The sequence below is a fragment of the Tinamus guttatus genome, unplaced genomic scaffold (assembly GCF_059628265.1).
Source record: "Tinamus guttatus ecotype Peru unplaced genomic scaffold, ASM5962826v1 Tinamus_guttatus_pri_ptg000649l, whole genome shotgun sequence".
Classification (NCBI taxonomy): domain Eukaryota; kingdom Metazoa; phylum Chordata; class Aves; order Tinamiformes; family Tinamidae; genus Tinamus; species Tinamus guttatus.
The window spans coordinates 2,931,589-2,958,777 of record NW_028289183.1 but is presented as its reverse complement, the minus strand read 5'-3'; the positions used below and the strand labels follow the sequence as shown (position 1 = coordinate 2,958,777).

The window sequence follows — 27,189 nt, the reverse complement described above, 5'->3', positions numbered from 1 at the left end:
TGAGAAGTTTTAAATGATGAAAAGGGAGTGTGGGTGTGGGTGTGTTTTAAGGTTCGTAGGATTTTGCTTTATAATGAAAGGCTGAGCTTCAAGGCAGGTACCTGAGCTGTTTGCCCCTTCAGCTTTCAAGGCTGGAATGGAATGGTTGAAGAACAGAAATGCAGGATGTCTCTAGGTACAAATAATGCTGAAGGTCTCTTGCTTTCTGCCCTTACCCCCCACCTCCTATTCTGTTGTCCTTATTTCCTGTACATCATCTTTTCCTTTCAGTTAAAGTAAAAAATTACTGTGTCAAATTTGGTTGCTATTTGAAACAGAAGCCTTCACAGTCCTATAAATTTGAATTTTCTCACACTTTTTATCATCAGATAAACACACTAATTTGATACCTGGTTTGATAGCGTATTCTCACCAAATGTGAGACTTCCCTGCTAGAATGTAAATTCTAAATGTCTGTTATCACTTGTGGAATGGCAGCCGGGCCTGCCTGTGGTACTGATTGCTCACTGAACACGGCTGCCACTTTGCTACACCCTGCCAGGCGGCTCGTGCGTGTTGTGAAGCGTCTCACTCATAATCTAAATGGTTCAGGGAAGAACAGTGTTGAGGGCATGACAGTGCAATTCAGCTTTTACTACAAAGCACAGAGCTTTTTGCTCAGTGTGCATCCAGATTTCTAGTGAGAAGTGTGGGCAGAAAGATCTCGAGCCAGAGGGATCGGTGTATGCGAGTGTTCATGGGATCATGCTGCAGGGGGTTGGTACATGGCAAATTGGTCTCTGTGTCAGCTGTTTAGTAGTGTCATTTCATGTTTTTGCTCCAAGGCCTTGTGATAAGGTGTGGCTTGCTTAGGGTGCCCTGTAGCTCTTGACATTTGAGAAAGTTGCCTGAGTTGGAAAAAAAAAAAGGATTCTAGATATATGGACCTGAGCGTTCCTGAAATGTGAGCAGTGTGCTGGATACTTTAAGCTTGGTCTGGTTTATTAAAACAAAACCCCAAACCAAGATGGAGTTCATTAGTTCACAAAATGGATCTGGAAATGTTGACACATGTATTTGCTGCATCTTAGAATGATTGCGGCATCTCTCTGTTTGCAAGGCTTCTCTATTTCAGCTTTACCTAATCCAAAGCACAGCATGACTTCGTCCTCAGACTAGCCTTTTCTGTCATATCTCTCCCTCTTCTCAAATCCGTTCAACCAGCTTTCAGTGAAATAGCAAATAGGTTTTATTACTTTTTAAAAGTTTGAAAATGGAGACTGGCTTATCTTTCCTACCTTCTGTCACTGACCGACTTGAATCAACAACTGACAGATATTTGTCCAAAATATAGATTGAAACATTGTGGACTGTGCTTTCAGTAACTTTTTTTCAGTGGAAGCTTCCAAAAATAAAACGAAAAAATGTGAGTCGAAACATTCCCAATAGCACAACAAGTTTGAAAGTTAAATTGAAGATCTTTGTGACATGTAAAAAATATTATATACCTGTGACTTGTTATTTGTTTTTCATTAGCTAAATGAATTTCAATAAATCTAAAGTAGTAATCTTGCTTTATTTCAGCAGCAGAATTTGACAGTATTAATCCTCAATGCAACAGTAACTCAGTGTGGCATTTCTGTGGCTTTTCCAGATCACTGCACACTGTGAAGCTACTATGTGAAAGTCACTTGAAATGTCCAAACTGACTTGAGTTGGAGATGGGGCACCACACATGTCCTAACAGAGTCTTTTGTTGGGGACCTGCTGCAAACACTACGTGGGTTGTGTCACATACCCCCAGATCAATCTCTGTTCTTGCAGCGGTGATTTCTCTGCACCTTCCATGGAGCAGCAGGATTGCTGACAGTTTCAAGTTTCTTCCAGGTTGCCCCTGCACCCATGTATCTACTCTGAGTCCTCTAAACACCAAACCATGTGTGTGTTTGCTTTTGCCTGGTGTCTTCTCCATTTATGTTGTAGATGAAGTCACAGAATCTCCAGCTGGGGCTATCCCACCTTTCCAAATTGCCTTCTGCAACATAGACTCAGCTTCCAGGCTAATACTGCTAATCCTTGCAGTATTTTAATTTCAGTCCTTGTAGTGCCTCTTTTTCAGTTTGGTATGAGCAGTCTCTAATTCAAGGTTGGTCCTTTCTGTGAACTTCCAAATCTTCTCTGTGGTGCTGTGTTGTAAAGTGAGTGTTAGGAACTGGTTAGTGGGAGGTCTGCCCCGTCCCAGGGCAGTGCACACATCACAATTCTTTCATGTGCAAGAAGGGCAAACAGGCACTACATGAACTTGTTAAACACATTTATTGAGTTCTTGACAGTAACCAAACACAGTGAATGACTATTATAAACAAGAAAAAAAGGCATTCGCTTTTACTTGGTCAGCTCCTGCTTTGTCTGTAAAGAAAATATATCCCTTTCCACCACCAATCTTTGAGGTTGAATTTGCTTATTCTGATAATGGATTCAACAGGGAAAATGGCAATTTTAAACTGAGATATGTTTCAACTGCATTCTGCTTCTGAAAACTAATTCTTATTAAGGATAAGCCATACAGTGGAGTTCAAGTTTTGCTGCAGTTAGCTTTGTTAACTGTGTTCCCAGTTGCCATTAAGTTGCCTAAATTGGCTGCAAACAAATAAGTTAAAAAACGAAAAAAAAAAACACACAAATAATGCAGCCGCAAGTATTAGAGGCTTGTTATTCCAGTTAAAAAAAAAAAAAAAGAAAAGAAAAAAAAGCAAGTTTACTAAATGAATTTATTAAACACATTTATTGAGTTGTTAGTAGTAACCAACACAACGCATGACCTGTTGTAAAACAAGAAACAGAAAATAGATCAGTTCTGATCTTGGCAAATCCTACTATAGATATGTGACAAAGAGGGAAATATTTCAATTTCCTTTATATTCTGCAGTGATATATTTACAATACTTATCTCTCAAAGTCTGTCCCTTTCTTTTAATTAAATGAACAGGAGGATCATAACCTAGAAATAAGTATCCTTTACAGTCATCTTGTTCTGTCTTGTCAGTATCCATTAATGATAGTGAAATAATGAGAGCTTTCCAAGGATTACTTGGCACACAGAACACAACTCCACTTTGATGCTGTACCGAGCCACCTTTTTTCTTTTTTTTTTTCTTTTTTTTTCTTTTTTTTTTGTTTAATTTGAGGAGGGTGGAGGGAAGGGGAAGAATTTCATATGTACAAAGGCTGAAAAGTCTTTTTTTGTGAAGCTAAATTAGTTCAGGAAAACTGTATCAAAATTGTAATCACGTTTACTGTAATACTGTCTTTTTACCTTTTTTTTAATTTTATTTTTTGTTACCACTGATCATATGAATGAATTTTTAGTTGAGTTTCCATCATGGCAGCTCATTTCTTACAGCATGTTGGTGCATGCTGTCGTGAACCCAAAGAGAGCATGAGGTTGGTGCATTTTGGATAATGTTGATTCACAGTAGTTGCATTCCACTGAGGTCAGGAGTTCTGCCTGCTCGGTCCTGCTTACTTGAGGAGCCACTCATTTACTGTAAGGAAAGAGAAACAAAATGAAAATAATTAAGCTTTTATAATCTCCCAAGTATGAACCTACCCAGATTTAAGACTACATTTAGTACATTTTTAGTGCTCAGTTGCAAGCCCTCAGCTGTGGTGATGTAGGACTTTACCAGCAGGTGCCTGGATCGGTCCATTTGTTTGATGTCCCCTATGTGATCCAGAAGTTTCCAATTGGGCAAAAAAATTCGGGTGCAAGTTTGGGTGTTGCACATCCAGACCGAAATGTGTTCTCTTGTTTGTGAACAGTTATTAGCAAAATTAGCTTATACCCCCCCCTTTTTTTTTTCCCAAGTTAGATAAAATAGAGGAAAAAGTGCTTTGCAAGGTAAGAAATCTGTAAAATGAGTCTATAAAGTTGAGGCCTGTTCTGCCTGCTCTTTAAAAATATTAGACATCCTAGGCTGATTTTTGTTATTTTATTCTTTTTCTGGGTTCTTCAGGACAAATTTCCCCATCTATTTCAAATATGCACCGCTTGACTTATACCATTAGTCCCACAAATCTGGAATTTCACTGTTATTTATATATTTTGTCATACACTTGGGTTTTTCAGCAAAAAGAGCTCCATGTAAGCATGGAAATGATAATGCGGGAGCTAGAACGTACCTCTATACTGTAGTTTCTGTGCTCTGTTGTTTGGGCAATCTTTTCCCTGTAAACTAAAGTTGATATTAGTTCGGATACATCGATTGTTGAGAGGCTGGACTGGTCTGAAATTGTCACTCATGCTCAGAAATATCTGTGATGGCTGATTCTGGCTTAGCAGTCGTAAAGAATGCATCTATACAAAATACAAAACAAGGATTTTTAATGCTGATGTTTCCTGTAAGTAAACAACATACAAAACTACTTAATAGACTGCTTAGTGAATGAAAATTAAAAGGAATTTGAATGATTTGGAGTTGGAGGTGGTTTGAAAGAGACCCTTTAACTAAAGGCATTCATTTTGTGGTCTAAAATGCTTTCGTCTAAAATGGCTTCCTCTGCTTCTAAGTAAAACATCAATAACTACTTTTGTGTGGAGCAAATATTCACATGCAACCTGAACATTTAAGAGGCTGTAAGTTAGTATTATCCTCTAGATTTTAACTGAAATAATGTTTAAATTGAGAAATCTGGTAGCTGGGTTTTGCATACCAAAGATCTTTAACAGCTTCCGGGGAAAACTTGAGCTGTGCATTAGTTTTTCGGTGCGAGTACACATATAATTAGTAAGTATTCCATGAAATCAATTTGCAGCTCTAACAGTGGAGGATGTAGCTAACCAGTAGAGCGTGACAAAGAGTAAGTATCATGAGATTATACCCCATAGGTACTAGCATAGGCTACAAAAATGCTATAATCCTTGTTTTGCGCATTCTGCTGTAACAAAAAATGTTTATTGTAGGAAATGTTCAAGTTGCTTGCGTGAAAAGTTTGGCATGTATGGCATGATCCCTTCTCTCTCAGCTGTGTCATTCTCCTAAATTATTCTACCCATTTAGAAAAGAAGCAAAGGGCATTCTGTGCATCTCGACAGAATTGTACAGAATATCAAAAAGATAAATATCTCTCAGGCTTTCTGAAGGCATCTTATTTACAATGTTAATATGGTTTTAAAATCCCAGAGTAATATTGGGGCTTGTTTTATAATTCCTCATTGCATTTTTCAGTCCAGATTGCTTCTGCTGTGTGCTTGGGACGGGCAGATGGTTGTTTCCAGCATTCCTTCGGGATTCTAGTACATAAGAGAATTGGGTTAGATCTGCTCACAGTTCTGCAGGCACCTTGCTGATGGAAGTTCCAGGGAGGAGAGCAGTTGATGTTAAATGTGTGGCTTTCTCAAGTTAAGTGCTGGGCTGTATGTGAGTCATACAGAAATGTAATCTTCATGGCTTTTCCAGTGGTGCATTTCCTTAAGAGCGTTATTTTGTCTATAGGATGAATCCTGTTCTCTTTTGAATAGTGTATCCTGTTTCTTTATAATAGGAAGCCTCAGCGTATCAATCGTCTGACTTCTGATTTTTCTGAAAATATTTGCACTGTTTCTTATTCCATACCTGAAAACATTGGCTAGGCTTTTCTGACAGGCCCTACAGATTGGATTTCTGTCAACATGAACGTACAACCAGCACGTACCTAAACAGCCATATCGGTCACAGTTTGCCTATCCATTTCTGACCTAAAAACAGTCCCAGTTACACTTCTGAACACCAATTCCTTTTGTCCAGCACTGCTAGAATGCCCACATGTTCATTCACTGAATTGGAGAATGAGTTTGGGAGAGGTGCTTGGAGATCATCTGGTCCAAAACCTCACTCAAAGTGGGGTCAACTTCAATGTGTGTATGCGTGTAATGTAGATACTTAGATTAAATAGTATTTTTTACTCGCCAGAATGTTTGGAGGACTTTCATAAGCTGTAGAAGTTGCAAGCAGAGGTCCCTGCAGTTAAAGATTTAATCTAATTTCATGTGTAAAAGCTACAAAAATACACATTCAGAATATTTGTCTTTTGTACATATTGGACCTAGTAAATCTTTTTATTTTTACCTGCATCCTTGTTATGTAGACAGGTTTGTTCATTATTATCCAACTTGCTGTTTCATAGCAGGGTGGAATTGTCATCGACCCATCATACGTAATGAAACTAGAGGTCTCTGGATAAAGTTCCTCAATATTAAGCCCCTGTAGTAAGTATGCATCATCTGGAGAATAAAGGAGAAAAACTATCTAGAGAAAGCAGTAGTTTCACAAAACAGTTTTATACACCATTGTTATTCTGGAAGATTCTCATTGCCAGCTTTACACAATTATGCAGTGTAGTGTGCATAACTTCTGGGGCATTCAGAAATTTTGGACATGAGCAAATAACATGAAATTGGTGATCTTGCTTGCCTTAACTTCTCTTAGATGCCCATGAACAGCTTCCGTGGGAGTTCTGCCCAAGTATTCACAGTGAAAGGCTGCATCTCAATTAAGAGCAGGAGCTAAAAGCTGCTTGAAGATACTGATTTAGATGCAGCAGAGTTTGGTGAATGCCGACTTACCATATTTTGGAATGATTAATAATTTTTGCTCAACAAAGCCTTGGGAAGGTTAACAGTGTTAAAACTTAATTGCCCTCTACTTCAGGAGAAAGTTAAGGTCAATGCATGATAATAAAGCTGCTCAGTGAAGCCTGCACTTTCATGTGCACTGTGGGGGTGGATGCAGTTCAAGCTCACTCAGAATGCTGAAATCCGGGTGAAAAAGCGTGCTGGGAAGCATTTTAGTAGGGTTCCAGCTTTCACTGTAAGCTTCTGGGAATTAATGAGAGATCCCTCTGCAACAAAACCCAGCCTGTGGACATGTACCAAAATATAATAAGTTATGGATACATCTTTTAGAAAATATCAAAGTTCTAAGTTCGAAGAAGTCATCACACTTTTCTATGCTACGTGCGTTGTTGTTCATGGGTAATGCCGGCTCTGTAGGATTTTTGACGGTGCTCTTAAAGCTGCAACTTGGATTTCCTTGCAGAATCTTAGACAGTTGGAGTTCCTTAATAGGAAATATTCAGGGATAAACACACCAAACTACACTACTGATATGCATCTTGGAGACATGTGAGCTGGCAAGGACTAGTCATGTTGTGAAATCTCTCTGTATGCTTTCATTAACATGTAGTATGTTCAATGCGATTTGTTGACAGAGCCTCTTTCTAAACCAAAAAATGTCCAGATGAAAGTGCAAAACCATTGCTGTAGCATTGCAGAGTAAAAATGCTTTTAAATTTTAACAGCTAGAGATGACTGAACATGCCTGTTTGCATTTGGAGAGTGTTTATGAAGAGATACTGAATTGTGCTGTCAAAATCCATGAGCTATAATTAATGGTAAGGTGACTGGAGGAAAATATCATTTCAGTGTATATCAGAAAAAAGAAAGAGAAGAGTGAATGGAATAATGAAATAAGAGTTTGGCCAAAAGAAGGCAGGATCCCTTCATGTCTGTATTAGGGTCATATTCCTGTAGGGAGTCAGACATCTCCAATGGGAATGGCCTGAGGAAAGGGCATGGAATACATGTTGGGTTGTCAGCAGCTTTTCCCATAAGCAGCTGTACACTTTTCCTTCCCCCAGATCTCAGTAAGACTTCCTGGTCTAGATCTGTAACAAAACAGGTGCATTTGCACCAGTAATATACTGCAACACTTCAATGCATTGTCTTTATTGGTGGTTTTTATTGCACATATATAGTTCAGAATGGTCAAAACCACTTGTGTGTGTGTGTGTACGTGCCTCTACATCTCTAGTCAGTACTAAGCTCCCTTTAATAAACCTCTCCAGACTTTACTGGATTCCCAGCATCGTGCCTGTCTGCAGCCCACACTCTGTTTATCTTGATCAGCTCATGCCTTGCGGTGATTTCTGAACCTATGAACTCTTTTCTATACAAATTACATTTCATTAGCTCTCACATTCATTTACATAAAGGCCTTGGCTCTGACAATTTTCTTAACAAATGGTGGAAATCATATTCTTCTATCCTTAGATTTGCAACGGCTTTGTGGGGTCTGTTTTATAACAGATTTTACATGTGTTCTCCTTCAAACGAGAGTGTTGATAAGGAATATTTACTGAATGAAGGAAGCCCTATTACATTTTGAAGTTCATAGCAGCATAATGCAAAGGGGAAAGGCCTAGGCAGAAGATGTAGGGAATGTAGAGATCCTCAGCCTTTAAATCCTGACTTAGTTTTTTCTTGTCTGTCTTTTATTGCTTGTGACTGGAGTTAGAAGAGCTCAGGTGCTTGGGCAGCATGAGCTGGAGCACAAAATGGGTGCTCTGAGAAAGGGGAAGCCTTTTGTTTCTGGAAAACTGATGCTTTTTTTTCCCCCCAGAGTAATCTCTTAAAATCAAAATACCCTATTCGTTTGTACATTATCTATAAAAAGGCTAAAGCTTGAGGGGATTCAGAATTTTACCTAGCTTTGGCCTGTCTGAGTGCCTGGCAGCTTTTTTGATGAGGAAGGGCAAGCACAAATTTTCTATATGGCATTTGGGACATTTCAAATGCCACTTCTTTCCAGTGTTAGGCAAACACTTGGACCTCTTTTGAGGTCAGATGGAAAACTAATGGAGCACATCTGTTGTGAAAGAAAACTGGTTTATTTCATCAATTGTCCTTCTGAAGGACAATTCTTCTTTAGACAATTCTTCTGTCTTCTTTAGAGAGACTCATGTAACTTCTGTCTGGGCTCTGTTTAAAAGATCACTTTTCTCTACCCAAGTGAATCCTTTCTGCTACAATAACAGAATAAAATAAGCATTGAAAGTATTCTTAGACATTTCTTGGGGCCTACTTTACCTCAATTTAACCAGTAATATTCAATAGTAGATACCCCCCCCTCCCATTGCATTTTGTCCTTGGAAATTTCATGCCGCTATGTAGGTAGCTCTTAGTCCTCGTGTTGTCCTTCAATGCTGTCTGCCTGGTATTTTAGTTGTGTTACTAACTGTCCCTGCTCTAAGCCCATCCTTTGTTTATCCTTTACCCCGTTCTCCTACTGGGAGTGCTGGGATCTTGGCTGCCGGAGCCCATCCCTGCCGCACAAGCTACAAAGCTCCAACTGCTAAAGGGGGGATAGAAATCCTTGCGACACAGTAAGTAAAATTAGTTTTCAGCAATGATGCTATAATCCATCATGCAAGACAACTACAAAATTACTTTCAATAACATTTTCACATTCCCAATTTGCACTAAAAAATTTCCAGTCAATACTTGTTACTACAGTAAGTAACCAATGCGCCGCAGAATATTGTGTGCATTGTATTTACTGAGGGTTTCATTTTAACAGATACCCTAGTTAGTGACAACACTGGTTTAAAATCAAAACACTTCCGATAATCATTGATTTTGAAACCTGTGTTAGGTGCTCATCTCAGTACTGAATTTCAATTAGTATAACCAAATTCAGTGCGAATGGAGTTGCAAAACTCAAGAGCAGAGCTATTGGCGAAAGACTGTAGGATGCAGTCAACCTCAGTCAACCCTAGGGTGAAGGAACATGCCGTGCTAAAGCTTCTCAAAGCCCTGCACAAAGGAAATATTGAATATTGGGAATGTTCTGCCTGTGCTCCTTGTAATGCAAACTGTGCAAATTTGTGATGGCCGGGCAGGAGAAGTGCTGTGCTGTGTGACGTTACAGGGGGATGTGGGTGCCCGCTGGGGCAGGCGATGGTTACGTGTTAGCTCACACAGTCGGGGGAAGATGCTGCCCGTTCCCTCCAGCAGTGTTTCCGTAACTGTGACCTGTCTGCTCTGAGCAACCACAAGTTGCCCAGTCTTTGCTCTGTGGGGTAACTAGTGAGACACAAGGGACCGAGCAGTGCCAGGAGAGCTGAGACACATAAAATGCATGAAACACATGGAGGGAAAAAGGTGTTAGAAAGAAATCAGAGCTGATTCATTAGCGCAATTAATGACATTTCTGAAAAATGTTGAACTCTATTTACAGCATAACAAACAGGGGTGGAGTTTTAAGATATTTTCCTTAATTTTTTTCAGGGTACTTCAAAAGTTAAATTTTTATATTGTTATTATTTTATTAACTTAATGGCTGCTTGGAATTCAAGTGAATAGATGACAAAGGGAATAACTTTTCAGGAGAAGAGGTTTAATTTGATCCATTCAGTTCTGTGCATTTTTCATGGCTTTCTCTAAATTACCCTAATTTTAGCTGACATTTAAGCTGCAGTTTTCCACTTCTTCAATTTGCTAAATGGAATTTTTGACCATTGACAGTTAAAAGCATTCCAAATGTGAGTACAACAAACATATGTGCCATATTAATGTCCTTTTTATATAATTTCTATTATATGCAACAATAGTTGAATAGGCTTATCATATTTTTATGCACAAACAGAAATGGTTAATTAATATTAAATATATAATTGCAGTAGAACAGGTAATGATGCAGCATCGTCAGGTACCTTGGGATGACATACAGGCTCTTCCACATAGAACTTTAGTTGCTGACACTGAGCAGTTTCTCCTCAGTATTTTATATGAGTGCAGCCTATGTATTTTTTTAAATGCAATTTCATTAATTTTTGTTTGTTCAAATGTGAAAATAGGCTTTGAACAGGAAAGTTTATTACGCGAACTGATGCCCTTACTAAATTTTTCAAATCCCCAAATCTATTGTCCAGAGTTACTGGCAGTGTAAACTTTGTCATTTTTGTCTGTTATAAAGTATTTCTTCTTTCACTAAATCTATTAGTTGATACTAAAAGCATACAGCTATTAGCCATAGCAAATGAAAGCAAACTTACTTTTATACGTTATTCTTGTTATGGTGTCTCTGTTAAGCATACGATTTAGAAATGGATTTGATGATTCAGATACCTACAGAAGAGAAAATGTTCATTGTGAAAATAATCAGAGAAACATTCTGGAGAATATGTCTTATGTGTTTACACACACATGTATGCAGTTAATATGGTAGGTTTTTCACAAATAGTATTCTAGTTTTTTTTCTGTTTAAGAAACATGTTTTTAGTGGTGAAGTTCCTTCTAGCACAATGTTTAGCTTGCAGATAAAATCTGTCTTCTCTTTGATTCGCATGCAGGAATAAAATGGATAGATATAAAAAAAAAAATAATAATAATTTTCAGCCTACATTAAGACAGGCATACTTGGGAGGGGTAAGAGAAAAAAGTGACTAACAGTAGACTTGGGCAGCATTTTTTGTGTGGAATGATATATACATTATCAACATATATTATTGCACAGCAATAAAAAACTTATTTACTGGAAGGATAACAGAGCACTGGAGCTGGAGGCATCTCCGTCCTGGCATGGTCCTGGACAAAGTGCTCCAGGTGACGCTGTTCGAGTGTGGGGCTGGACCTGGTCACCCCCAGAGGTCCCTTCCATGCTTGGCCGTTCTGCGGTCATGGCAGGTGGCAGCCCGGGAAGGGCAAGAAACCTTCTCCTTCCACCCTTCTGTATGAATTGCAGCTGGGTTTTTGGTCATAATGCAGTACATACTGAATGAAAGTGGTGGCCTGCATATCTTTGTGAAATATTAGATCTGTTCAAAAGATAATTTTGATATCTGGTCTTCCAAGATCCTCCATGAAATACATATTTTAATGCTGAGGTTAATATTTTGAATGGAACTTTACCTTAAGATTCAAGAGCACTAAAGGGAAATAAAAGATACTAAATATGTAAGCTTTGGTGATGAAAGGGATTTACTTCAGGTTAAAATGCTTCAGAAATTTTCTTCCATTACACTGGAAATGCTTTTGAGCAGGGATTGAGGGTCAGTCCCCAGGATGATGCTGTCTCTAGAGTCTAGCTTGAAGCCTCTGGGCGCTGTAATGCTCTAATGAGCAGTGTAGAATTGCAGTTCATTGGAAAATAAGTCCATTATCTATATGTTAGATATTGATGAATATGAATTACTTACTTTCATAAATATGGAAACTATCACCAAGCCATTAGGACTCTTTGCAGCTTCTGTGACATTTGTGTAGAGCTCATGGTTATAGTGGATTAGCTGAACCTAGAAGGCAGAGAAAGGAAGGATTAAAAGTAAATAGTGGTAAATCAGACCATACCTTGTTTATAAATACTGTACACCCCAAGTGGTTTGTGTTAGGATCCGAACCACGCTTAGGATGTTTTGTAACAGTGCAATTTTTCAGAGATTCTGCAGTATGTAGAATGATTTTATTAATTTGAATTACCATCTGGCTCCAACTGGCACAGCACCAGTGTGTCGTCTTCTAAACTGCCACTAAGTGAATTTACCCACAACAAGTTATGAATTGCACTGCAGGGGTTGACTTATTATTGCAATGGCCCTTGACATGGGCATCAAGTAATCTCTACTTTCCAGCCTCAAAACAAGCACAGAAGAGTCAAGGGTTTGAGATATTTGAAGAAACACATTTTCTGAACCTTACAGACCAGGCAGCCTAAGTATTAAGCTCAAACAGTTGAAGAAGTAAAGAAACAAAAAAAAAAAAAAAAAAAAAAAAAAAAAAGGAAAAAAAGTTATAATGGCATACAAGTAATTGCATTTTCCTGACTGAATTTACTGAGATTTATTGTGAGCTGATCACTGTGATGTATTACGATAAGTACTGAGTGTCATGTAGTAATACAACAAAAAAGGTTAAATTACATTTAGGACTAAATCTCTGTCACTACTGCAAAACTAGAGAAAATGGGGCTTGTCAAGAGTAGTTCATGATGGAATAGACAAATGCATCTCCTCAGAGGAGGAGCTTGTTTCTCCTCAGAGAAACTTTTTGCACGGGCACTTTCTGTACTTTGAGGATACCAGCCCTGACGATTCGAATTTTAAGCTTTGTAGGTAAATCTGTTTAGCTGGAAGTTTAGATCAGCAGGTGGAAAAGGATCATAAGGAGCATTTACATCTTAATATCTGGATTTTAGGTTATCATATTAGCAGAAAAACTGCAGAATGGCTTGACATGATATTTTTGATGTATTTTTGGGCTTCAGTAAAAAAAAAAAAAAAAAAGTCACTGTGTCTTCCATGTGCCAGCATGAACCTAAAGTGGGTGTACTGAAATCAGTGGATTCATACAGTCAGTGCTAACAAGACCAGTATTAATATGATCTATATTCTTCAGTATGTGTCAATATGGTGGGAGCGATGGGAGATGTAAGAACACCCCTAATTATGTATAACCTGCACTATTGTTACCTCAGTCTATCACAACTTGATATTTGCTGCTTTATTAATCAGAAATGGATCTTACAGGCTTTCCTAATGTAAAACCCAAAGTTCCCCCATTCCCTGTCCTTTTCTAGACCCCTAAATTGCGCAGTGATGGCATTTTACATTTGCATGGATAAGATAGATGGTCTTTGGGATGCAGCTTTGCTATTAACAACTAGCAGTTCACAGAAAACAAACATACAAAAAAAAACCTGCAAGGGTTGAAATTGCTGCTATAATGTGTTTATTTCAGTTATTTTCTCCTCTTTGGGTTGACCTTTTTACAATTCACAGTAGTAGGTGTTTTTTAAGGCAAGCAAACAAACCAAACTGGAATGAAAAAGTAAAAATGTCAGAATAGACAGTGAAGTCATCTCCTCAGCTCTGACAGCCGGGGAGCAGGACAAATGCAGTGCGTTTGCTAAAGGTCTTGTAAGAATTAATGAGAGCCTTTACTGTATAGCACGGGGAGGCTGTGGGTTCGTTAGTCAACGGTTTGGGATCCTACTGAACTTTGAGGGCATCCTCTTTCTTGGGATTTTGCACTGACTGAAATTTTTAATCTCAATAACTTTTTTGTACTTCTATATGCATTTTTATGTATGTATTTTATGTATGCATTCAGTCTTTCAGCTAAATTAGCTTGTGAATTAGCAAGAAAATAAGTAATAAAATCTGCTTTAGACTGGATTCCTTTTATACAGAATACAAAAGTCACAGAATAGCAATGAATGAGGTTAATTTAGCTGATCTAACAAGACAAAATAAAAGTGCAGGACTAGGCAAAATGCATAAGCTAAAAGCAAGAGCCGAATTCTCCTTTATTTTTTAAATGCGAGTTGAGGACAACCTATGTAAGCCTTGGGTTGATGTCAAACTCTTTGTTTTTTATTGATGGGACTTAAAGAAATGAGACTCCTGAATTATGTATGACCACAAAACAGCATGGCTGTGAGCAAGAGTGTGGTTGGCTCCGCCTTGAGCAGTGTCCTCCCCCTGGCAAAGACCTCTCTTGATGTCTTGTAGAGACATTGGGTCTATACAAAATTCACACCCACGCTTCAGGCAATCAATAGGTGTTTGTGGCAATGACTTAACAACCTTGAACTGATGAGAAATCAGAATAGTTGTTTCCTTTGCTGATCCATTTCTCCAACCCATAGTATATTGGCATGATAGTGGTGCTTCCAGCCTGAGACCCTTGGTGCTCTTCACCAGCCTGTTCAAGTGACTTTCGAGTGCCCTGCCTCTGTAGACTTGCCTGCCTCCCTCTTGTCCTCACCCTCGCACCTCCGCTGGGGTGTGAGCTGTCCTGGAGAGGATGCCTGAGAAATCTGCTCTCACTGTAGTCTGAGAAGATCCTCTCGCCTCAAGGCGTGTGGCTTTAAAAGCACCCAGTGCCTAATGAAGTTCTGAAAACTGTCGTCTTTCTCTGTGTTACAGTTACAGTCTCCCTACTCTCTGCCTGCCTTTCTTCAGAGCTTCTGAAATAATTGTAATCCTGTAATCCATTTTCAATATTACTGGAGTCTTCCATTAAGGTAACGAAGCTTGCTTCTAGGTGAAAAATTCACTTTTTCAAATGATCACATTATATTAAAAACAGAGCAAAACAAGAGCAAACTTGCAAAGCTAAAAATCTCTTCTGGGTCTGGTTTGTGTTTCAGGGCTCAAAACCAATATAGAATCTTGCTTTAAACTATTGATTTTCTTGGGAAGATTCCCCCTTTAATATTAATTTGCCACAAAGCAACTGATAGCCTTTGTTTTCCTCCAGCAATAGAAATTCTATTTTTCAGCAAAAAGAGAATTAAGATTAATTACTGTCATTTGAGCTGATGAAAATCCAGAATGGGCCCTTGCTTCATCACTCAGGAATGTGTATTGGACCAGGAGCAGATGCAGCACTTCTTGGACACGCTGTTGGCAGCGTTGGGAGGGGAGCTTTTGAGCTCGCTGCACCCCTATGGGTGCTGCTTCTCCTGTGCTGGTTTTTGTTCTTTCCCTTGATTCTTTAGAGAGGTGAAGCATGGCCCTTCGGGCACAGCCAGGGGCAGGAGGTTGTTGTGTGTCTAGGTGTTGGACGTAGGCTGTTTGCCCAGGCAGAAGACAGTAGTTTGCTTGTGTACCGCAGTGTCAAAGGTGCCAGAGACTCTTTTTCAGCACTCTTTTAGCTGTTTTTAATTAGACAAAACCCTTGGTGCACTGCAGAGGTCTAACACAGGCTGCTGATCCAGAAATGCTGCATCACTGCAAGATGCTGGAGTGGCAGATTGGAACTCGGAACGGTTGGATTGTGAACTACCACAGTATTTTACACTGCACGTCCCCTTGCTGTTGGTGGGAATGGTGAAAAACTCCTCCTTTCACCTGGAAGTGTTATAACTAAGGACATAACTATTTGGATTTGTAAATGAGCAGGCACCTAAAGAGGAAGAAGTGGCATCAGGGGACAGTTAATCTGTAGCTATGATGTTCTTGTAAGGTTTTGCCACCTGATAAACGGTTGGGATATCTGACTGAAAGTGAATACAAAGCAAATTTGCAGCACAGCAGGGAGCAAAAAATGAAATTTCTTGGGAAGACAAGTGAAATGCTTGTTTCGATTCAGAGTCCTTGCAAAAAATGACTGAAAGCTCATTAAGGAAATAATTATGCATTTTTGTTTACACAAAATTTAATAAGAACACTCAAAGAAATTAAATTTCTGTCTGGAAGAAGTCCAGTGAGCAAGATAATTCTAATGAGTTAAAACGCATTAATAACAAGTTTGCATAGTCCTATATTAAAATACAGATACTGCTGCAGTTTTAAAGCATTTGTGAAGAATGGTAATGTCATGTAACCTGAGAGTTATTTGTGGCATTATTTTTGTGAGCCCAACAGGTACGAAATTTGAGGTCCTCACTTTGTGGACAGAAAGATGTTTTTACAATGTCTCCTGATGAAAATTTCTTTTAGACTTGTCAGTTACATTTAATGTATTTCCCACTTCATGGAAAGGTCCCCCACCATCTGTGAGAACTTAAACTAGGCTTTGCAGAACCAGTCCTGCTTTATCCTGGCTCATTAGACCTAGACCCACTGGCTGTCTACAAATGTACAGTGGAAAATTTCCCATCTTTGACAAGTGACAAAGAATTTTATAGTATGTTGCTCAATAATAATAAGTACTTAAGAAAGACAAGGAGGATATTAGAATTTTTCTCCTTGCTGTTAAGGATTTCGAGATGGATATTAATGTCTGTCCCTGAATTCTTAAAGTGGTCTGTGTCACAATGTGTATACACAAGTATTTGCAAGTAGAATACATGTGTTTAAATATCTTTAAGTACCTCATTCTTGTGGATACTTCTGGCCTACTCAGGGCAGAACACCTTGCAATTCAAGTGGGGCAAGAACTTAAGCTCTTTGGTCTCATCCTCAATCCCTGTTTTGCTTTCAGGGAGCTTCCCAGGGCTTGCAGCGGGAGAGCTGAGCTCTTCCTGGGTTTGGAAGCATGCTGCTAGCGCTGGTAGGAAGATACAAATTACAGTTCATGGGAGTTGTCCTTCAGAACTAGAACATCTTTTTTTTTCTCATGCAGAAGATACTCTACCAAGCAATGTTAAGAACAGCCAAGATGGTATTATCCACAAACTTACTAATTAACCCATATATCTACCTGTCCATTATGTATAAGCCTACAGCATTGAGGTACTCTTATACAGTTGGTAAACTGATAAAATAAATTTTACATGACCAGCTTAAACTTCCAGCAATTTACGTAGCATTTTATCAGACTGCTGTGCTTTTAAGATTAAAGTCAGTTTAAAACATTAGTTTACTTTTATAAAAAAAGAAAGAAATGTCAGAAACATTTGTTTTAAATAATTTTCTCTCTGAATCTCTTTAACATGTTTACTATATTAAAAACCAAGTTCTTCAGGAAGTTTCTGACATGTTTTGAGATATCTTTTTTTTTTTTTTTCGCTGCTTTTCACAGTGCTTGATTAAAAAGTAATGCCAATAAAATAGTGGTTTAATAGAAAGGTTTATCATCCACATTTGTAGGAATATGTAGGAATATCATAGAAAGATAAAAAATAATATAATTCTACTTTGTTTAAAAAATAAAGTTAAGAACAAAAGAAAGGAACTCTTTCTCCTACTCATCTCCTGCTGTATAAGAGCAATTAGAGAAATGCAGTAATGCATTATGCAGTAAAGTAGAAATGCAGTCAAGAGTTAACTGTACCTGGCTGTGGAATCTATTTTACTAGAAATAATTATGAACTAGGAATTAGCACTTAAACTGCAGATGGTGCCTAACACTTCGTTATGACCAGTTGGTAAGAGAGGAACTACCTTCTGACACTTCGGTTCAACAAACGGTTGCTGGTGAGCTTTATGCAGGGTTCCCTCCAAGCAGTTAAGACTGTATGTTATTTTCAGCACATATTATGACATTAAAAGAAGTAACATCTGCTGCTTTAGGTTTAAAATAATTATCTCTGGTTACAGACATACAAATGAAAGGTGAGTCACGGGCTTAGGCTTTCTGAGGCATCTGTTTTAAGATGCTGGAGCAGGATGTTTTGTAACACTTCAGGGGAGCAGTGACAATCATATATTAAGTAGGACAGCCACTTTCGTTGCTGACTTGGCATCTTAAATTGATATGGTTACTAAAATATATTCATCCTACTTTGCTGTTCAATATCTTGCTTATAAGCAAACACTATATCTAGAGAATAATAATAATAATAAAAAAGACTCTGAATGAAATGTAGGACCTTTAAAAGTATTTCCATACAAGATTTTAATATGTTCTTATTCCTTTTGTAAGTCTTTAACTCATTTGCAAGCAGGAAGAAAAAAAAAATCAGATAATATTTCAACTTGATGTTTCATTAATCATCCAGTGGACTGCAGTAGAAAGTAAAATTTTACCAGCTTAAGAGGTCAAATGCACTGTGAATGCCTCAGAGTTTGCTGCTGTGATACCTCTGATACAGGCTTTTCACCTATGAGCCAACGCCAGAAAATTAACTACTACTCTAAAGGCACAAATGTAAAAGGTGATGGGGTTGCTGCCATCCTAATGTCGCCAGAACGGCAGCAAGTGTCAGTCATTTGCACTGTCTTCCAGATAGCAGGGGATGTGATGGAGGAAAAATCCCAGTGGAGCGGCAGAGCCAGAGCTGTGTCTGTGCTGCCTGTGGGGCTTCAGGGGAGTGTGTGGTACTGAAGCAGCTGGCACTTACTCTGAACACGGGCATTTGGGCTGGCTTGCCAGTCAGCTACTCTTGTCATTCACTGCTAGCAGATGAACGAGAGGATGGGTAAACATAAATAAATGACTCTGTTCTGTAATTCACTTTATGTGAGGATCAAAATGAAGTTTTCCTCAGCCTCAAATGTTTAACGTTGATTATGCCTCAGCTAAAGCAAAATTTCAGTGCAAGCTATAATTTGGCACTCACCCAAACCATCATCTACAAACGTTGCATCTTAGGAGAGAATGGGGGTAATGTGGGAAAAAAGCTCTTAGATGAGCCTATCATCATTCCTGGATTTGTGCAGGATTTTCTGACTAAACACAACACGTAAATTGTTTTCTCATTTTAAGTACAACAGATGCTCAGACACCATGATGATGAATTCAGTATAAACGCTCGATTTGGGAGATTGTTACATAACGGTGTTCTGAATTTCTGGGAGAATTCTGTGTTTCTTTAGCAAGCAGTCCAGAAAGAAGGGGGGAAAAAGGAAAAAAAAAAAAAAGGGGGGGGGGGGGAGAAAAAAAAAAAAAGCGATGATTTACTGTATTTCTATTTTTGCTGGGTTATCCTGAGACAATGTGCCAGAAGGACACTTGTGCAAGGTCACCAAACTGTGTGAGAGATGCAGCAACACTTGAAACCCCTCTACGCACTGCAGCTGCCTGTCTTCTACCTTGCCAAAATACCATCTGTAGCTACATTCCTGTTCAAAGGGTGAGCATGGTGGGCAAGGAAAACACAGAAATATTACAAATCTGTGGATAAAAGGACGAGTAAGAAAACCAGTGGAATTTGAAGTGGTGAAAACCTAGTTGTTCAGCGCTCTACCTGTTAGTTGAGAAGATGGTCAAGCTTAGGATGCCCAGGGTTGACTAACAACCAAAGAAAACAGAAGCAAAAACAAAGCAATACCCTTAGCAGTTTTGTCTGCTGCTCTTGAAGCTAGAGGTATATTATTAAATTAAGAATAACATTTTCCAGTGGCAGAAATAAAGCATAGGATTTTATAAAATGACAGATACACGTATGCATGAGGAAAGCACCGAAGGACACTGAAGATGCACCTTAAACACTTACCAGTGTTAACCTGAGTATTCATCTGGGGTTCATGAAACTCCTCATGCAGCCTGTTGGGACAGCATGTCCTGGCTACCCACCTGAATCTGCCTGATCTCTGCCTGACACAGACAGCAAAAGCACCCACAGGCATCAAGATCTTTCTGAATGACTAATTGACACATGCTTTTCCCTCAAGAATCTGCTTATTCTTTAGAAACTGGGTTGCTAACCTTTAACTTTTGAAATCTTCCTTCAATTCCTTCTCTGGCATTAGGCAAATTCTTTCCACTGTTTCTGCCCAGCTTGCCATCTCTGAAATGGGAATAGCTGCATTCCTCCAGTAGAAGCATTGTGAGATGCTCAGATCTTACACTAATGAGGTCAGAGAAAGCATGTAGATAATTAATGTAATATTATAAAGTTCAATTTGTCTTATTGATCCGTGGCGATTTGTAGCACATCACCCATAAGAGATTTTTAGAAGATACTGAGAGCATAAATAGCCTTGGCAGGATATTGTGGGACAGTTGGATTTTCATCACCTTAAACAGTGATAAAAGGGAGACAGTAAAAGCCTGATAAAAGAGAAGAAAAATTTGAAGTGAATGTAATTGTCAGTGATCTTAACATTAAATCTTTGAATATAAGTCAAGAGCTCAAATACAGAAAAATTTGAGGAAGCTCAGCTTGATTCAAAATAGCCAAAAGCATTTCTGGCGTGAATGCTTTATTAAATTATTGAAATTCCTTTAGGATATTAATATTGTGGCAGATGAGATATTACAGAGTCAAATTTTTAGAAAACGTGAAGAAATTTTGTATCAGGGTTTCCTGTTTAAAGGTGCAGAGTGAAAGACTGAGAGGAGAAAGATGGCACAGAACTGTCCTGCAGGCAGGAATTAAGCTGTTCTTTAAGAATTTCTTGGTAGCTTCTTTTAAATCTAAGGGAAGTACAACGGCCTTTTGTCACTTATGTAAATTGAACATGAGACAGTTTTACATTTGTAGTATAAAGGTAAGTTGGAAGATGAGAAATAAATGAGCACAATCCAAAATAAGAAAACATGAATTATCTAAGAATATGAAATAAGATAGCTTAAGGCAGACAACTCTAATATAATATTTAGTTGCTAAATGAATTGAGTGGCATTATATTCCCTAGGAAAGATAACTGGCACTTAGGAGTTATATTTTAAGCTGGTTATCTTCCTTAAAGTAAGCCTTTTAGCTCTGTCTGTACATTTGGTGAAAGAAAGATAGATATTGGCACACACTCCTCAACAAACGCAGTACAGCACAAATTAAAAGGGCATGAAATTGCGCGGAGCAGCGTTTGTTTATCCTAAGGGCATGTTCTCCTGGGTGCCTTGGAAAGGGCACTGGAAATTGCCCCGTGGGAAGAGCAGTTCAGTAGGGTCCCACAGCCGCAAATTAGTCCTGTTTACAGACGGGGGGGAAGATTAGCCCAGTGGCTTTCCTGGTAGCCTTAATTATACTGCGAGCACTTGAAGTTCAAGGATCTAACAGTGTTATTGTGATAAAGGTCTTTCCTGCAAGTTGCTGCTTTATGTCATCACTCAGAACTTTTCCTCTCTATATCCACTACAAATAAACCTGTCTCTACAGGCAGTAGGAGAGCCATTGTTACTCTGCCATGACATTATTGTTTGCAAATAGTTGTTTAATTATTTGATCAGCTTTGGTTAGTTTCTTGAGTTAGTTATAGCACTGTCTGTAACTTCTTCCTTCATTTAATTTCTTTAATCTCTTCGCTATACAAATTAGTGCGTAGTACAATTCTGGTACATGAGAAGAGAACCTTTTTCTTAGTACACAGATGAAATGGAGCTGAAAATTGCAACTGATAAAAGTCCAGCTCTTTGCAGCATAATGTTAAGGACTCTTCAACCTCTGTAGCCACCTAATTGAAGATGGTGATGACTCCCTATATTCCGTGCTTTGTCAAGCTCACACCATTAAGCATTTATTTGGTTTCATTATAGTGCAGTAAACAATTTGTTGTTAAGAAGTGCTGGTTTATAATGACTGTAGGTGCACTGGCATTTTGCTTTAAGTATCTTTAGATTCTGAGTTATGGAGCAACAGTTTAATTATCCTATTATCTTGCTAAAACATCCAGTTATTTGTTGGTGATGCAAAGCTCTGAGAACTTGAATGGGATGAACTGCAATATGAGTGGAGCTATTATTCCTGCATTGACACTTTAACAATATCAATTTGCTATGCTGTTGTGAGGAAAGGATCCCATATAAAATTATGGAAATGAGAACTGCATATCACTAAAATGGTGCCTAGCAAAGGATTGATTTCTGATTTTATTAAGTGTGGTATGCATGCAAACTATATGTTTGGCTTTTTTATTTAATATAAATATATATGGTTAAGTTTTACTTTATAAATATGTGTTACTATTACTTTAGGCTTCACAAAGATTCTCATTGCAAGTTTAAAGGGAGAGACATGTAAATAGAAGAACTGCCATTGAATTGTGAGTCCAGCTTACAGTCCAAACTCTGTCTTCTGTGCGCCCTGATCTCTTTAAAAAGTTCCTGAATTCTGTTAAAAATTGCTGATTTCTCAGCAAACAGTGTGAAGAGTTTTTTCCTGGGGAAAAGGTTTTAATAATTAAAGTTATTCAATACTGAAGAAGAGGAGGCTATTTGATCTTTTGATCTAGTTTAGAGACTGACACTTTCCAGAAAGAGAAAAAAAAAAAAAAAAGAGACAAAAAAGAAAAAGAAAGCAATCTCTCTAATAAGTCGTTTTGTGCAGAAATGAGAGTGAAGTAGAAGAATTTCACCTTAGAAGAAAAGAGGGCAACTCACTGGGGGAATAGGTTTGCTCAAAATAATTGTAATCTTGAACATCAAGCATGAGATTTTTTAGGACTTTCCCAGACAGAATGTGTAAAACTCTCAGGCTGAGATGTCAAAATGCCTTTGTACTACTTCATGGCATTGTGTATCGCCTACCCATTGCGCGAAGTTGCTGTTGGCTCTTGTGCTCCCGTCAAAATTTTAGTTTGTCTGCTTTTCCCACTGCATTTTCAACCAGAATAGCTATTTTATAAAGCCTCTATATTTCTGTGCAAAACTGAAAATGTCTCCATTCATTCAACAGGCTGAAGTTTTGCCCTAGCAGCCCCTGCCAACCCTGGCTGTTGCCAGCAGATGAAAAGCCGAAATCAAAAACGTGCTGGAGGATGAATGTACTCATCAAGGACAAGATTCTTTTGGGCCACGCTCTTTGGCCAACTCTCCTATAGTGTAGTCTGTGCCACTTAAATCTGTGATCTCTTCCTTGCTCATATTCAGACCTGTATATTCTCTTGCTTTTATGTGCACCCAGCCTCTCCCCTGCCCTTTTCTGTCAGTTAAAATCTGTCATTTTCCTGATGCTAACAGCCATCCAGCTGTGCCGTTCCTCACTAGGCGCTTCCTAGAGAAACCAAATGGTCCTTAAGCAGCTCCTCGTTCCCTTTTGCAGTGATGCTCAGAGGCTGCTGAATGTGTCTGCAAACAAAGAGCTGCTCCTTCAGGAGTGCCCTCGCCGTGGGGAAGGGCAGCGCTGCTGCCCCGCTGGCTCCATCAGCCTGGGGATGGCTCAGGCTGCTCCTAGAGGCATTTCTAACAGCACAGGAAAATAGTTTCATGTGCTCGGGCAGGATGACAACATTGCACCTCTGACTTGTACTGCCAAACTGTGTCTTTGCTTTTTCTAGCTTTCGTATGGCATAATTAGAGTCACTAAAGGTTAGAAATGCAAAAAGTTCCCAAGTGTAACATTAGCTTACCTGTGTTTTAAAAACACTGTTCTCTAGATTTTTATTATATTAGCAGAGCACCATTAATGTGCAACCGAAATGTATAGGTTGGTGTTGCAATTCAGCAGAAGTGATGCTGTGGTTGCAAAAATAGCTACTAAATTTTCTTGACTTTTATTTGATTCTCTCTGATCTCTCTTTGTGGCAGAATAAAGGAAAAAGAGATATTAGCTGAGAGGGACGAAAGAGCCTGGGTGGACAAGCAAATTTTCTGTTCCCCTTTTCCTAGCCATGGAACCCCAACAGACACTGCAGAATCTTTTAACAAGGTTGTGCGTTATCTGTAGCATCACGAGGTCTATGTGCTGTATTTTAAAAAAGGACAATGTTGACACAAGAGCTGGGCGAGTGGACACAAGCTGCTTGTACAACAGTGATGCTTCTGATTAATGATTTGATATCCTTATCATCTTGGCTAAAACCTCTAGGGTTTTAGCAATGAGTAATGTTATTTTTTGGGCATTTTTCATGCTCTTACTGCACTTTACAAGTGAAATACTCAATATCCATTAGTAGACGAGTATTGGAGCCTGGCAGCAGCTGGCAGCTGTAGCTCCTGACATTGTACATGGGTGGAACGGTGAGAAGTTATTATGATGCCCAGGAGATCGGCTGTAGCTTGGTCACAGGTCTGTGCGATTTAATTCACTCAACGTACCCTATCCTCATCTGAGTGAATATCTGGTGAATAAACAATTTCATAATGGATAAAGATAGATCTACTTTGACTCTATCTGGTACCGTAATGCCTGCTGCTTAGAAAGACCCATATAAAATACTGCGGTCCCTTTTGGCGAGGTTCAGTCATGGGTCACTGTTGCAGAGTAGATGAGACTGAATTTTATACGAATGACATATTGAGTTGCTCTATTGCCCATGACATCTGCAATACCCATTTGTACTTTCCAGGAACTCCCTTTAAAAGGTATCTTTGTCCACGTAGTTCCATCTATGCTACAAAGCTCTAATCTTGCTACAGGCAAAACTTCAGAGCCAACAAATCTCAGAATGAGAGTGATGCAGCTGCAGCAATCGCAGTGACAGGTCTCAGCCAGGCAGGCATCATCCCTGTCTCGCAGCTCCTCGGACACTGGTTCCCTCACGCTTCACCTGCTGGCAGGAGCAGATGCGGAGAGGGTCAAACTGCCGGCAGCACTAAAAGCAAAAGAGCCTCTAGCAATTGCATAGTGTGCTCTACTCACAGCAAGAGGTTCTTCAAATTGCTTCAGCATAGGAGTAAAGTTTTCCATGATTTAAAGCTCCTAAGAAAGCTTCTTAAAACATAAATCAAAATATTTTTCCCTAGCCAGCTCTTAATGTGGGAACACTCATTTAAAGCAGATCAATGCTCAATTGCTTATTAATTTATTTTATCTCCTTGGGTCTAGCTTGTAGCTCTCACTGGATTAACCACTCTGGAAAACTTGGCCCCAAAACTTGAAATCTGGAGCACCACAACAGGGCACCTACTCCAAACTCCTCCTAAATTATTGTGGCTCTGATGTTTGCTTTCAAATCAGTGGCAGTAGTTTCACTGTCTACAGTTGGAGGTGTTCGCACAGCCATGCGTGACTTTTTTATTTATGTACACAGCTCCATTGCTGTAAATCAGATTTCTCACATGAATGAAAATTTAAAGAGAAGAAAACTATTGTCATTTTGGTGTTGCCATTAATGTGGTTTGTTTACAGAAACTGCTATGTCTCTGCTTTCCACAGAGAGAAATTGGTAGAAATTATGTATACAAATGAAATGTGTTCATATTAAGGATAGATGGCTTTATTTGCTTCATTAGCAGTAATTTGACAGAACAGTTCTTTGGTCACAGATCTACTGATTAGAATCAATCATTCAAAGTTTGAACACAATCAAGATTATTAAATGGCTCAGTAAATCTGAGACTATTTCAAACAAAAGTTACTATATATTTAGAGATACTTTAAAGGTATTTACCAGATTGATATTCTGTGAACTTTTGGAATGCGTCTTTGTAAATTATCCTCACTGCTTCGTTGACTTTAATATTGTCAACTCTTACAACCTTGCTGCTATTCAGAAGAAAGTATTTTGAGATTTACTTAGCTTGGCATATTTATTATACTGTAGATTTCACTATTTGGTAGCATTTTTATCTCTTTTGCTATATTTGTGTGATGAATTCGGAACTTAAAAAGTGCTTGGGACAGGTTCAGGTGGAGGTGAGAAGTTTTCTGGAAGGCCAAACATTGTTCACATGTGATGAGAAATTCATATAATTGTCCTGTAATGTAGCTGGACATTGGTAGTCTTCACAGCACAGTGTTGATTGAATGAACTTTGAGAAGGTAGGCAAAATTCCCAGACTTAAGAGATCTTGTGTTCTGGTCTGTTGTCATGACTGCAGTTGATAGAGCCTCTCTGTATCAGTCTACCCATTTGTAAAATGGGCAAAATAATTGCATTGCAAAGTAATTGATAGTTAATGGGAAATGTGTTTATGACCATAAAGCATTTGACAAAAAAAAAGGGCTATGATTAGTGTCTGTTGTGAGTAGTTATCAGCAGTTCTGAATATCTATGGAGACCAAGATGTGATCGCCTCCGAACACTGGACATATCCGAATTAGATTTTTGGTTCAGGCCCAGCTCTAAACAAAACAGCAAATTAAAAGGAGACAGATGGTCCCTTCCAGCTCTATATTGCACTTTTATTTTCCTCTTCACAAACATTAAAGGACAGATTTTCAGCTGATAAAAGATTACAGCTCAGTAATTCTGCTGGTTTCTGGGCAACTGACTTTCCTGAATTTTTATTTTATATTTTAAACAATGTAGTTTTTAAAATTTAATCATGAGCATTTGCTTTGAGTTATAAGCTGCCACTTTTAGACAACAAAATAAGAAACACCATCTAGCAGTAAACCAGCAGTATTGATCTACATCAAGCTACCCCAAAATTGTTTGTGATCACAAGCAAAATATTGATGAGTTAACAAGATCATTTGAAAGACGGATGGCGTCTCAAAACTGATCTGTTCTTTAATGACAGCAAAGAAGTGTGTTTCATTTTAAAAACAGGACTTGGTCTAGAAGTGAGCAATGGTATGGTATTTTCTTTTTCCCTCCTTTTTCTCTTTAGGTGGTGTTGTCATTTGATTTTAGAAAACTGAAATTGTTTTGGTTGATAGTTTTTTTTTTTTTTTTTTTTAAATACTCTTTTAGCTGCATTCCTCATCCTTAGTTGTGCCCAAGGTACTGGAAATGCACCCAAAGCGGCACTAGGAGAAGAAGAGCCAGCACATCGTGCATTGCGTTTTCAGCATAGTACTGAGAACTTCCCAGATACTATTATTATTGATTAATACCTTAAGCTGATACTCAGGTAATCAATGTCACAGAGACAGTGAAGACAAAATGAATGTGAAGTTCACATATAAGATCACAATGGAGCTGAAACAGTGTGCAATGATCCTAGCAATAACAACAGCAGTGTAAATTCATGGCCTTGCTTTCCTTAAACTTGCAGGTATGGCCACAATTTCACTTTTTCACTAAGTCTATTAAAGTATATAAAGATATATAAAGATAGACCCAAACTGGTTGCCTGGAAACTTACGCTTCCATCAAAAGGTTTCCAGTTTTCTCTGAAGTATTCATCTCCAGCACAGAGTATGTCAAATAATTATATATATATTTTCAAATAGACCATAGGATAAAGTTTTTTGGAACTTGTGATGCTGATTTTTTTTTACCCTACCATTTTTC

At 38.6% G+C, this 27,189-nt stretch overlaps 1 protein-coding gene across 1 annotated transcript in view; it reads right to left on the bottom strand.

The window, feature by feature from the left end:
- Nucleotides 1-3,080: 3,080 nt before the first annotated feature.
- Nucleotides 3,081-27,189, bottom strand: part of CA10 (carbonic anhydrase 10 (inactive)) — a 149,621-nt gene continuing 125,512 nt past the window's right edge. The window contains exons 5-9 of the mRNA XM_088535912.1: nt 11,995-12,090; nt 10,852-10,924; nt 6,087-6,241; nt 4,162-4,336; nt 3,081-3,524 (exon numbers count right to left, since the gene is read on the bottom strand). Coding sequence (XP_088392038.1) covers nt 3,502-3,524; nt 4,162-4,336; nt 6,087-6,241; nt 10,852-10,924; nt 11,995-12,090 — 522 coding nt within the window. The 3' untranslated portion in view covers nt 3,081-3,501. The remainder of the gene's footprint in view (nt 3,525-4,161; nt 4,337-6,086; nt 6,242-10,851; nt 10,925-11,994; nt 12,091-27,189) is intronic.